Consider the following 13,091-nt stretch of genomic DNA (forward strand, 5'->3'; position numbering starts at 1 on the left):
ATAGTCTATAGTCTTATAGTCCATATTATATAGTCTATATAGTATATTTTATGGTCTTTTATATTTTATATATTTTATATAGTCTTTTTATATCTTTTTATATTTTATGTATAGTCTTTTTATATAATTCTTTTTATGCTGTACTAGGTAGCCAAACTTAGCTGATCTGATTTGATAGACGGTTGAACTTGCAATTTAAATCAATTTTGGACTTAGTTAATTAGTCCATGAATTCATTAATATTAATTAAATTGTATCAAACTTGTTTAAGGCTACAAGTTTTAAAAAAAAGAAACAACGGTAAGAAATCAACATTATGTTCTGTGGTGGCGCAGTGGGTTTGATCTCAGCTCGGTAATAGGGGATCCAGAGCTCGAACTCAGCTATAGCAACACACTGCAGGACCGACGCAAGGACCTTAGGAGTCAAGAAGCGTCGTTAAACCTAAACTTTGAAAGTACCCGGTAGCTATTCAAGCATGAATAAGTAAATTATCTTCCCATTCTGTTTTAGAGAGAATTTATTTTTAAGTTGTATTATGATTGCAGCAGCACCTGCAACCTGGTAAAGAGCGAACCACAGCCCATAGTAACCAAAGGTTAAAAAACGCGTTTTGAACAAAAACTTCCATGTGAGAACAAATTGACATCTAACACTGATTCAGGAATGGTAACTATTATTTCTATTCATTTTAAAAGTAAAACTTTATTGCAAAAAGAAATTTATGCTGATTTCAAAAAAGCCCGAACTCCCTCGAAAAATACGTCAGATGGAAATAGAAAGTGCACCGTTGGAATCAGCAGGGTCCAAAACCTTGTATAAGGGAATTACAGTCCCCCACATTGAACAGCAAGAAAAATCACTTTTTTGCATGGGTAGCACTGATTTGTCTCCCCGTTTTGTTTCGTTTTTATTCAACCAAGGCTAGCGGGTTACTAGAACATCATAGAGAGATGTTTAATGGCTCATTTAAAAGGAAATTAAATTTACTAGTGCTCTTCTTAAGTGAGCAAAAAGATTGGAGGTCAGCTATGTTTGCTAGTACCCTTTTTAAGTGACGAAAAACATTGGAAGACAGCTCCCCCTCCCAAAAATGCAGTATAATTACCCAATAACAAACCCAATATGTTAACAATGGGAAAATTCCGTAACTTAGTGCTTACACTCCTTTCTCCAGGGACTATGGGGTGGGGGGGGGGGGTCATGTCATCCTTAAAGGCATAATTATCGGATTATCTTTCCACTATGCTGCATCAGGTGACTATCTCAAAGTTTTAATTTGTGGAAGAAAGGGACGTAGATCTTCTTGGTCACTTTTGCGCTAGAGCTTTTGATTTCTGATCAAATGATTCCTCTGCTGATCTTTCGTATCATAAATAAATTGTTTCGTGCGATCATCTCTGGGGAAAAACAAACAAATAAACACACATCCGTGATCTTCCTTCTGGTCAAAATAAAAATTCCACATTTTCGCAGATAGGAGCTTAAAGACCCTGCAGTAGGGTTCTCTGATGTGCTGAATCTTATGATTTGATTTTCAATAAGATCGTCTGACTCTTTGGAGGAGTTTTTTCCCTTTTCCAAAAATTGGGCAAATTTTCTCAGGTCCGTAGCTTTTGATGAGTTATATTAAACTTGGTGAACTTTATTTATTTTGAATCATCATAAAAATTCAATTCTTTTAATGTATCTATTGCTATTAAAAAATTGTTATTTGAAGTTTCGGATATTATTGAGCTGCGTCGCTCCTTGCTTAGCCTACAGTTTGTTACCATGAGCTGTTTGAAACACATTAATATTTATTTTCCCTGCATGTGAGGTGGGGGAAATTCCTGCATTTATGTAGGGGGTAGAATGTTTTTTCAAGATCTATGGGGGGGGGGGGGTAATTAGTCATTTAAAAAAATTTCAAATAAAGATACCAGAAAAAGCATTTTTCAATGGAAATATCTTAGAAATGGGGGAAGTGGTTGAAAAATAAGCGCATGATAACCTAACAACACGCGGTACCAAACAGCCTTAAGATTGCCATTAAGCCATTAAGCTGGACGTTTTGAGATGTTTCCATCCTTTTGTGAAAATCGGGCAAATTTTCACAGGATCAATATAAAAAGCCTATTAATTTGAAGCATCTGATTTTATCAGAAATCTGCTTTTTGAGTTCAGTTACTATTGAGCCGAGTCGCTTCTTACTTGAAGCTTATAACCACAAACTGTTTGATATACATTTAATTTAGCGGGCTAGTTGCCCTCCAATAGGTTTGATAGCTTAAAAAGGCCACTAGAAATTTTAATTTTCGTTCGAATGAACCTTCTGTTGATCTTTTAGTGCCATTGGTTTGATACGATCACCCCCAGAAAAAAAACACACATCCGTAATTTTTCTTCTGGGAAAAAATACGCAGTTCGATTTTTTTTTTTTTTTTTTTTGTTAGCTAGGAGCTTGAAACCTAGGGTTCTCTTATACGCTGAATCTGATGGTAGGGTTTTCACTTACTTTTTCCTCTCTTGACTTTTAGGGATTGTTTCCCTTCTTTTTCAAAAATCAGGCAAATTTTCATAGGCTCGTATCTTTTGATGGGTAACGCTAAACTTAATCAACTTTATGCATTTGGAATCATAGGCAGCGCAATAGCGCTGCCTAAATAAAGAACGATGTTGGCACAATGTATCTTTTTTTTTTTTTGGTTTGTTTGTTTGTTTTAGACCGGGGCACATGATATCGAAGGAATTGCTGTAGAAAATTTGAAAAGGGCTCATTTGATTGAAAATTGGAAGGGCTTGTGCCCTTTTTAATAGCAAAAAGTGATCGGAGGTCAACTTAACTCCCCTTCCAAGCCCATCATTTCCCCAAACATATCCAATCAAAATTTTTAGATAGCCATTTTGTTCAACGTAGTTGAAAGATCCAGAAATTATTGCTTTGATGAGGACACTCCCCCCACAGCCCTCAGGGCAAGGGTTGTAAGTCATGCCCTGGGGGCATATAATATTTTCGTAGAAATCATTGTCGTATAAAATTTCAAAAAGGGCTCATTCAATTGGAAATTCAAACGGCTAGTGCCCTTTTTAATAGTCGAAAGTGATTAGAGGGCAACTAACCCGCCTCTCACGCCCACCATTTCCCCAAACACATCCAATCAAAATTTGAGATAGACACTATATTCAATGTATAGTCCTGGGGGGATAAATGGATCTTATGGAAGTGATGCTCGTATTAACTGCAAAGAGGGATCATTTGATTGGAAATTGAAAATTCTTGTTCACTTTTTAAGAGTCAATAGAGATTGGAGGGCACCTATACCCCCCCTTAACGCCCTTTTTTCCTCAGACCCATCCGATAAGAACTTTGAGATAGCTTTTTTTTTAATAGTTCAATGACCATATAACGAAAACTCAGGGATCAACACAGCCCCCCAGGGCCCAAGGGCAGGTATTGTAAGTTATGCCCGGGGGAATACATGGTTCTTATTGAAGGGAAGCTCGTAAAAAATTCAGAGATGGCTCATTTGATTGGAAATCGTAAGTTTTAGTTCAGTTTTTTGAGTGCCAAATGAGATTTGAGGGCAACTAGCCCCCCACTCCGCTTTTCCCCAAATGCATCCAATAAAAATTTTGAGATAGCCATTAAGTTAAAAATTTCTCAAAAGTCAGAAAACAAAAACTCAGGTGTCGTCACAACCCCCCAGGGCCCTGGGGCAGGCGTTGTAAGTTATGCCCTTGGGCATATATTTTTTGTATGAAAGGAATTCTCGTATAAACTTCAGAGACGGCTCATTTGATTGGATATTGAAAGTTCGAGCTCACTCTTTAATATTCAAAAGACATCTGAGGGTAGCTAGCCCCCCCCCACGCCTTCTTTTTCCAAACCCCTCTGATGAAAATTTTGAGATAGACATTGTGTTAAAAATAGGTCAAAAGTTCGATAAGAAAAAATCCGGTGTCAATAGAACCCCCCAGGGCACAAGGGAAGGCGTTCTGAGTTATGTCCTAAGGGCATGTATGGTTCTTACTAAAGGGATGCTCGTATAAACTTCATAGAGGGCTCATTTGATTGGAAATTAAAAGTTCTAGTTCACTTTTTAAGAGTCAAGAGAGTTAAACTAGTCCCCCCCCCCGATTTTTCCCCAAATCCGTCCGCTACAAATTTTGAGAGAGCCAGTGTTTTGGAACTTGTTCAAAAATTAGATAACAACACGCCCCCCAGAGCCCAAGGGATAGGGGTTGTAAGTGTTGTCCTGGGGGCGTATATGGTTCTTATGAAAGGGATGCTCGTATAAACTTCAAACAGGGCTCATTTGATTGGAAATTGAAAGTTCTAGTTCAATTTTTAAGAGTCAAAAAATATCCGAGGGCAACTAGCCCCCCCCCCACGATCTTTTTTCCCCAAACCCGTCCGATACAAATTTTGAGATAGCCAATGTTTTGTAAATTGTTCAAAAATTAGATAACAAAAACGTCCCCCAGAGCCCGGAGGATAGGCGTTGTAAGTGTTCTCCTGGGGGCGTATATACTTCTTATGAAAGGGATGCTCGTATAAACTTCATAGGGGGCTCATTTGATTGGAAATTGAAAGCCATAGTTCAATTTTTAAGAGTAAAAAGATATCCGAGGGCAACAAGCCCCCCCCCCAAACACCTCTTTTCCCCAAGCCCATCCGATAAAATTTTTATAATAGCCATTTCAATAAAAATAGTTCAAAGGTCAGATAAGAAAAAATCCTGTGTCAACGGGACCCGCTAGGGCACGGAGGCAGGCGTTATGAGTAATGCTCTAGGGGTATATATAGTTCTTATGGAAGGGATGCTCGTATAAACTTCGGAGAGGGCTCATTTGATTTGAGATTGAAAGTTCTTTTTCAATTTTTAAGAGTCAAAAGATATCGGAGGGCAACTAGCCCCCCCTCCTCCACGCCCTAAATGCATCAGATAAAAATTTTGAGATAGATATTTTGTTGAAGATAGTTCAAAGTTCTGATGAAAAAAACTCCGGTGTCGACACAGTCCCCAGGGCCCGGGGGTAGGCGTTGTTAGTGATGCCCTGGGGGCATATATGGTTGTTATGGAAGGGAAGCTCGTATAAAATTCCTAGAGGGCTCATTTGATTGGAAATTGAAAGTTGTAATTCACTTTTTAAGAGTCAAAATTGATTGAAGGGTAGCTAGCCTCCCCCACACTCCATTTATTTTTTTCCCAGAGGCACTTCACATAGAATGGTCGTCGTATAAACTTCAAAGGGTGCTCATTCGATTGGAAATCGAGAGTTCTAGTGCCCTTTTTAAGAGTCAGAATCATATCAGAGGGCAACTGGCCCCCCAAGCCCTTTTTCCCCAAATACATTGGATAAAAATTTGAGGTAGCCATTTTTTTAAAAATAGTTTAAAGATCATATAACAAAAACTCCTTTACGTATGGTCATTTCGTTAAAAATAGTTCAAAGATCAGATAAGAAAAACTCCTGTGTTGACAAATCCCCCTAGGGCCGGGGCAGGCGCTGTAAGTATTGCTCTGGGGGCATATATGGTTCTTATGGAAGGTATACTCGTATGAACTTCAGAGAGGGTTCATTTCAATGGAAATTAAAAGTTGTAATTCATTGTCTCAGAGTGATAAAAGATCGGAGGGCAACTAGCCCCTCTCGCCCTCCACGCCTTTGGGTGTATCGGATGGATAAACCCATACGATAAAATTTCAGGTGACAATTTTGTTAAAAATAGTTCAACCATCAGATATTAAAACTCCAGGGTCGACACACCCCCAGGGCCCAGGGATAGGCGTTGTAATTTATACTCTGGAGATATATATGGTTCTTATAGAAGGGATATTCGTATAAACTTCAGACAGGGCTCATTTGATTGAAAATAGAAAGTTCTAGTTCACTTTTAAAGAGTCAAAAGAGACCGAAGCTTAATCTAGTCCCTCCACGCCCTTTTTCCCCAAACCCATCCGATAAAAATTTTGAGATAGCAATTTTGTTAAAAATGGTTCAAACATCAGATGATGAAAACTCCGAGGTTGACACAAACCCATTTTTTCAATTTGATATTGTTACTTTGATATCAGTTTTGATACTTTGATGAATATTTGATTTTTTTTAAGTTTGATTTTGAATTAATAAATTTTAAAAAAATTGAAAGTTTTTGCAACAAAAAACTAAGAAAAATTAATTTTTTAAAAAACTTTCCGAAAAATGAGTTTTTCAAAGAAAAGTAAAGGCCATTTTAAACTTAAGCTCAGCAGATACAAATACCTTTTTAAAATTCAAACTCAAAACGAACAGAAATTACTATTAAAGAATAAATGAAACCCAAAACGAACAGAAAGTAGATAAACAATCATAGCAAAAACATACAAGTATAATATAAATGAATAAATAGATCTTAAAGCAAGTAATGCTTAGATTGAATATGAAAATCAAGCTTAAAACGAAAAAAAAATTTCTTATTGAAGCATAAATGAAATTTAAGACGAAAAGAAATTAAATAAATAATCAATGCAAACCAACATACAATAAATATTAATGTAAATTGATAAATAAATCTTAAAACGAGTGAAACTTAAATTGAATATGCAAATCAAGCTTAAAACGAAGAAAAATAACCACAAACAAGAGTTTGGGTATGATCTCCTTCTCTCACTGTAAAAGTCTAAAACCTACTGCGTCAGTGGCGCTTTACTGAAATCTATATGCGTCTTGAACAGTCTTGGAAAGTATAAACAATATCAAATTGAATATTTGATGAATAATTATATTAATTGTTGAAAGATCCATCAGTTCAAGAATTTATTTCACTGTAATTGTATTTTTATTTTCAATACTGTAAGAACTGGAAAAGAAAATATTTGTAATATAATCCGCTTTCAGTAAGAGCCAGTGACGCAGCAGGCTTTTGGTTTTTATTTACAGTTAGGAAAGGAGGCAGTATCCAAACACTTGTTTGTAGGGAAACTATATTCGTCTTTAACAACTTTAAAAAGAGCTAATAAATTAAACTGAATATTTGATGTATAACAATATTAATTGCTGAAGGCTCATCAGTTCAAAATATTGGTATAATTTTAATGTTTATTTTCAATATTAAGTACAAAAGAAAATATTTGTCATAAAATTGGTTTTATTTTATGAACCTAGGGGTTCATAAGTTGGTAGCAACAGAAATTAAATTTCTGTTTTTCTTTGAAAAACGGAAATTTAAGTTCTGTTCGTTTTAAGTTTAATTTTTTGCTAAAATAGGAAAATATGTTTTTCGTTTTAAGCTTGATATTCATATTCAATCTAAGCATTACTCACTTTAAGATCTATTTATTCGTTTATATTATTACTTGCTGTATGTGTTTGCTATTATTGTTTATTTAATTTCTGTTCGTTTTGGGTTTCATTTATTCTTTAATAGTAATTTATGGTCTTGTTTATTTTTTGATTTAACAGGTTTTATTAAATGCATTTCATAATTTTTAAATTTCCATTAAATTTATAATAAAAAAATATTTTTCGGAAAGTTTTTTTAAATTAATCATATAACAAGGCTTTTGGGGTTGAAACAAACCGCAGAGATTAGGAGCAAGGATTGTAAATTATGCCCAGGGGGTATTTAAGGTTTTTGATGGAAGGGATGGTTGTTTAACTTTAGAAGAGGCTCAGTCTTCTTCCCTGAAAAAGACTATGTCAATATGAAACGAACAGAAATTAATTAAAAAAACATTTTCCACAAAATAAGTTTTTCAAAAAAAGTAAAGAACTCCACTAAACCAAAAATGAACAAAAATAGAATTGAATAATGTATAAAACATACAACTACCGCAAATCAGTATCAATAAATGAATGAAACCCAAAACAAGCAGAAATTAAAATAAATAAAAGAGCCAAACTCAAAACGAGCAGAAATTATTATGAGTAGGGTTCTAAACCCCTATGCTTTCTAAGAGCGAGAATATAATTTGTACTTTACTGAAAAAAATTTTTTCAAATGTTTTCATTTTTACAACTTTAAGAAATCAAAATTAATTAAGGTTTAAAGGAAAAATTTTCAGCATATGTGTATTATTAAACTGACAATGCACATTTTTTTTCAGTAAATTCATTTGAATTTTTTCAGTAAAGCACAAATTATATTCTGACTTTTAGAAAGCATAGGGGTTTAGAACCCTACTCATATTAATTTCTGCTCGTTTTGAGTTTGACTCTGTTATTTATTTTAATTCCTGTTTGTTTTGGGTTTCATTTATTTATTGATACTGATTTGTGGTAGTTGTATGCTTGGTAGATTATTTGATTCTATTTTTGTTCAGTTTTAGTTTAATGGAGTTCCTTACTTAAAAAAAAAAAACTTATTTTTTGGAAACAGTTTCTTTTAATTGATCAGTATAATAAGAAAATTCTGTTAATGTATTAATTCATATAAGAATTCCGTTTTTTAGAGTTGTGGTTGCTATTGAGCTACACTGCTCCATACTATAGTTTGCTACCGCGAACTGTTTTATTACTTTTAAATATTGTTCACTTAAACAATAATTTAAAATTGTATCCTAACTTATGTTGTCTAGAATTTATATTACTATTCTCACGAGTTTTTCTCTTCTTATGGATCGTTATTACGTAGGGTATGATAGGTTAAAGTATTTACAACCACACTTCTTGACGTACGTTCATAAGCGTGGCGGAAAAATTGTTTACGTTTTCCGTTCACCGATAAGGAAAAGGTATCTTAGCTTAAGAAAGACCCAATGAACTTCAGAATTTTGACTTTAAAATATGTGTATCTTCAAAAGAATGTGTACGTTGAACCTGATTACGAAAAAAAATCCTTATTTTTATTTATTTTTATATTATTTTTATTTCTAGACTGCAGCCTAAAGGCCACTATTTCAAATAAAAAACCCGAGTCCTTAGAAGCTTGGGAAACCCCAGTTCCGCTAAACTTCATCTCAGTCATTGCATAACAAAAATGATCAGCAAAAGTTCCTAGTAATTTTCAAAAGTAACCTTTACTCATAAAGCTAAATCCTATTAGTCTGTTTCTAATTCTGACAGTGTCCAAACACTCCAAGTATATTGACTTATGGCTTTTCCGTATCATTATCAAAAAGAAACTTAAGAGAGAAAAAACAAATGAAATATTAAAATCATACCGTTAGAACTGTGCGATTTACTACCTTGACAGAAATTACATGAAAAAATTGTGGTTTTCTTGATTGAAGTAAATAACAGGATTAAATTTAAAACGAACAGAAATTGCCAAATGTAAAAGTAGTCTGTTGTTCCAAAGGATTGTCATGCATGCTATAATGAACTTATAGCTTTATTGAAAACATCTACTGTTTTGAAAATTTTGACTTTTTGAGCATTTCAAAAGAGAAACCAGAAACATTTCAAGAACTCTGAATGCTAATGCATAATATTTGTCTGTTCTGTTTCTTGATAAATAAGATTGTAGCTAACTGGAGTATGATTAATTGTTGCTGGATATATCTACAAAAAGGATGTAAGGGTTCCACATAGCCATAAGCTGGAGTCTTGTCCCAGGTAAATGTAACACAATGGGGCCCCGGGTCAACATCATGGACAATATTCAAGCATAATAGACCTTCCCTTCTTCTTTTTTAGAGCACATGCCCTACGCTTTTTTCCTTTGTACAACATAGACACTAGTCACCCAATTGTATTTTCTGGGTCATTTGGTTGTAATCTCCATGGCTGTTCGTCTGCATACTTAAAAAAATTCGCATTCTGACCAATGGTGCGTTTAGCCCCAGATTTCTCCAGTATCCATTTGGAGCTGAATCTACTCTAGCTGAGCTTACAGTCACACCTTGGACCCCCTTTCCAAACCAAAAAATCAGCAAAACCAGGATTTGAACCTCTGCTTTTACGAACACATGATTTCAAATCTAACGTTCCAGCCATTCGGCTAGTGCGTCTGCACGTTTTAAGACTATTTGAAAGTGGCTGTGTAGAGAGCATTTAGAGAGTGTTTTTTACGTAATGCAAATATATCGTTTTACAAAATCCGCAGAGAACAACATAGGGCCAAATATCTTTACACTCTCGTTCCCATCAAAAGCATCTTGTTGTCCTCTATAACGTTCCCCTCTTCCCACATATTGGCAAATTAGGTCCTAGGTGCAATACCTTTTCATATTTTCAACGTTTGAATCTGTAAGGTATAGTCTCTCGAGTACAACATTACATACAGCTTATTTAGTCAGCGCAAATACCTAACATTTTAATTCTACATATAAATCTGTTTTCATAGTACTATTTTGATGTTAAATTTAACCTACTCCTTACCAAGCTTTAACCGGTCATTTACATGTACATAATGGGAGTCACATAATTTATGAACTTATTATTAAGACAGGCACTTTTAAATAAGTTGGATGAAGTGAATCAATTAATTCACTTCCTGAATGACTGTCCACTTTGACAGTCAGATTTCACGTCGTCCTGTAAAGAAAATTTCCTTCATTTGGGCGAATCGGGGTTCCACTTTTGTTTCAGATCAGAGTTTAAAACTGTATTTATCAGGCGGGCAAAATTAGATTCAAAATAGATAAGAACCTTCCACTTTATGTACTGGTAAAATTTTGTATTGGTATTCTTTTGCAAAAAGTAGTTAATCTAAACTCTCTAAGATGACATGAAAGAATTTTTTTTTCGATCAAACAAACTAGATGAATTTCCCATACCGATGCTGCTTATAATTTTTTGCCTAAACATTCTTACGGTCTTTTTCAAACAGTTCATGATAACGAACTGTGAGTAAGGAGCGACTCGGCCCAATAGTAACTAAAACTGTTAAAAACGGAATTTTGATCCCGTTTTCGACGCAAAATTAATTCAAATATATAAAATCCACTAAGTGTAATGTTATAGGTAACGTTAACAAAAGCAACAAGCCTGCGAAAATTTGCCTGATTTTCAAAAAAGGGGAAAAACCGTCAAAAACTGAACAGATCTTAATGAAAATATCTGATTCAGCATATCAGAGAACCCTGCTGTAGAGGTTCCAGACTCCTTCTTTTTTTTCAAGGCTTTGTTTCCGCAAGAGTGATCGTGTCGAACCAATGGTCCTGGAAGATCGAGAGAGGGCTCATTTAGACAAAACTTGAAAATTCTAGTGTCTTTTTCAAGCGACCAAATAGGTCGGAAGGCAGATAGCCCCCCTTCCATAGCCCTTTTTCTCCAAAGACGTCACCAGCCATTTTCCGAGGAGTTGAAATCCGTGATGATCGTTGCACGGTACTTGAAGGGAGGTGGAGTAAGGGGCCGTAACACCTCAGGGAACGGACTTCTGCTTGAGCCGAGAGATTTGCCAGCTTGAAGGTCTTCAGGATCTCAGTGTTGCGGATGTTGTCACACCATTTGAAGCCTTCTACTCGAAGGAGGCTTCTAGTTTGAATGCCACCGACTTTTCGTAGCTGTATTTGAGTTATCAGCCACGTATAAAAAGAATATAGCATGATGCTTGAGACTGTGGGGTTGTAAATTCGAGCTTTGGTTTGGCGACTGATTTGTGGTTTGAGGAAGACTGCTCCCAGGAGTCGTCCAAATTCAGAGTTTGCCTTGGTTGATCTGGCGGAGATTTCGGCGTCAAGTGTACCATTTGAGGATATAATTGACCCGAGATATGTGGACTGCCTTACCAAGTCGACAGTTTAATCTCAACAGTTTAGGGTGACGTCGAGCCGGTCGTCAGAAATTAAATAAAAAAAACGGGTTTCTTTCAACTGAAAATAAGGAGAAAAAAAAGAGGAATAAAACGAACAGAAATTATTCCGTATATGAGGGGGACTACCCTCTCTCAACCCCCGCTCCTTACCCTAAAATTTGATTTTGTTTCACAATTCTTTAAGAAAGACTACTCGAAAAAGGGCCGTAGAATTTGAATAAGATGTACTTTTAAATAACTTCGACTTTAGCGTAAAGAGTGAGGATTGAGGAAGGGGCAGCCCCCCTCATATATGGAATGATTTCTGTTTATTTTAAATTTTAATGTTACCCCCTACTTTAAGTCCAAAAAACTTGTTTTTTATATGTAATTTTGATAAAAGCCTACCGTCTCTTGTCAGAGAATAACTTTGAGTCATCTTGTGTAACATGTGTTTAAATAAAAAAAGAATTGAATCAATGTAGCGACTGGTATAAACGTTGCATAAGATTGTGGCATACAAGTAATACAGTGGTCGTGGAATCTAACCACTGTGTACAGAAAAGCCAACGGCATCGTCTCCATCTGTTGCTGGGAGTGGTCATAGCTATCATAGTCTAATCAGACCTCGTGGCTGGGTGATGAGCCAACTGAAGCAGTATACTTAAAGAACAGTATTCAACTAAATTAAGAAAGCATAAAAAAAAGTATTATACTTGTTATATGTAACTTACTTGTTATATGGAACATTTTTCCAATAGAGGCCAAAACAACAGCAAAAAGGTCGACACGTAGCTAGGGTAGCCTTGTCTCTCATCAACTGTGGCACAAGGTGATTGACTCCACCATGAAAATTTAGGGTAAGGTTAACCAGGTGCATTAAAATCCAAGGCATGAAACTATATAAAGAATCAAAAAGTTAATACAAACTAAAAAAAAACTTTATAAAAGCTATTCGAAAATGCGTAAATAATGTGTCGTAAGAAAGGTGAGCTTTGACCTCACTTCTTAGGGCTATACGGAAATGAAAGAAGTTTAAAATGGCTAGGCCATGTTTTGCGATTGAAGTATAATAGATTACCGAAGATTGTGCTTTTTGTCATTCTATCAGGGATATTAAAAATATAAAGATCCTCCAGAGTTCAATGGTGCTTAGGGCGATGAATCGACGTTTCAGTTGCAGGGTCTTTTCCCAGGTACAAGTAGCAAGCTTGTCGCCCAACTTTCCTACGGCAGGGATCGAACCCAAGGCCCCGTATTACCAAGCAAAGCATCAATCCCATGTGTTGCACGATGTTCAATTGGGGAGGACAAAAAGCTGGCTGTCCTGGAACGGCGCGAGAAATGGCGATAACAAAGGATTGAAGGGAAATGTGGAATTCATGGGGGGTGACAAAGTTGGAAGTTCGGAATGGATTCAGACAGAGTAGGAGCTTGCGCACCT

At 35.7% G+C, this 13,091-nt stretch overlaps 1 protein-coding gene across 1 annotated transcript in view; it reads right to left on the reverse strand.

Moving 5' to 3' along the window:
- The window catches only part of LOC148951036 (organic solute transporter subunit alpha-like), a 31,301-nt gene extending 18,732 nt beyond the window's left edge, over positions 1–12,569 (reverse strand). The window contains exon 1 of the mRNA XM_089090110.1: positions 12,382–12,569. Within this exon, the coding sequence (XP_088946236.1) occupies positions 12,382–12,542 (161 nt within the window). The 5' untranslated portion in view covers positions 12,543–12,569. The remainder of the gene's footprint in view (positions 1–12,381) is intronic.
- Between the last annotated feature and the right edge of the window lie 522 nt (positions 12,570–13,091).

Source organism: Artemia sp. Qi Xiang Cuo, chromosome 6, assembly GCF_049724085.1.
Source record: "Artemia sp. Qi Xiang Cuo chromosome 6, ASM4972408v1, whole genome shotgun sequence".
NCBI lineage: Eukaryota > Metazoa > Arthropoda > Branchiopoda > Anostraca > Artemiidae > Artemia > Artemia sp. Qi Xiang Cuo.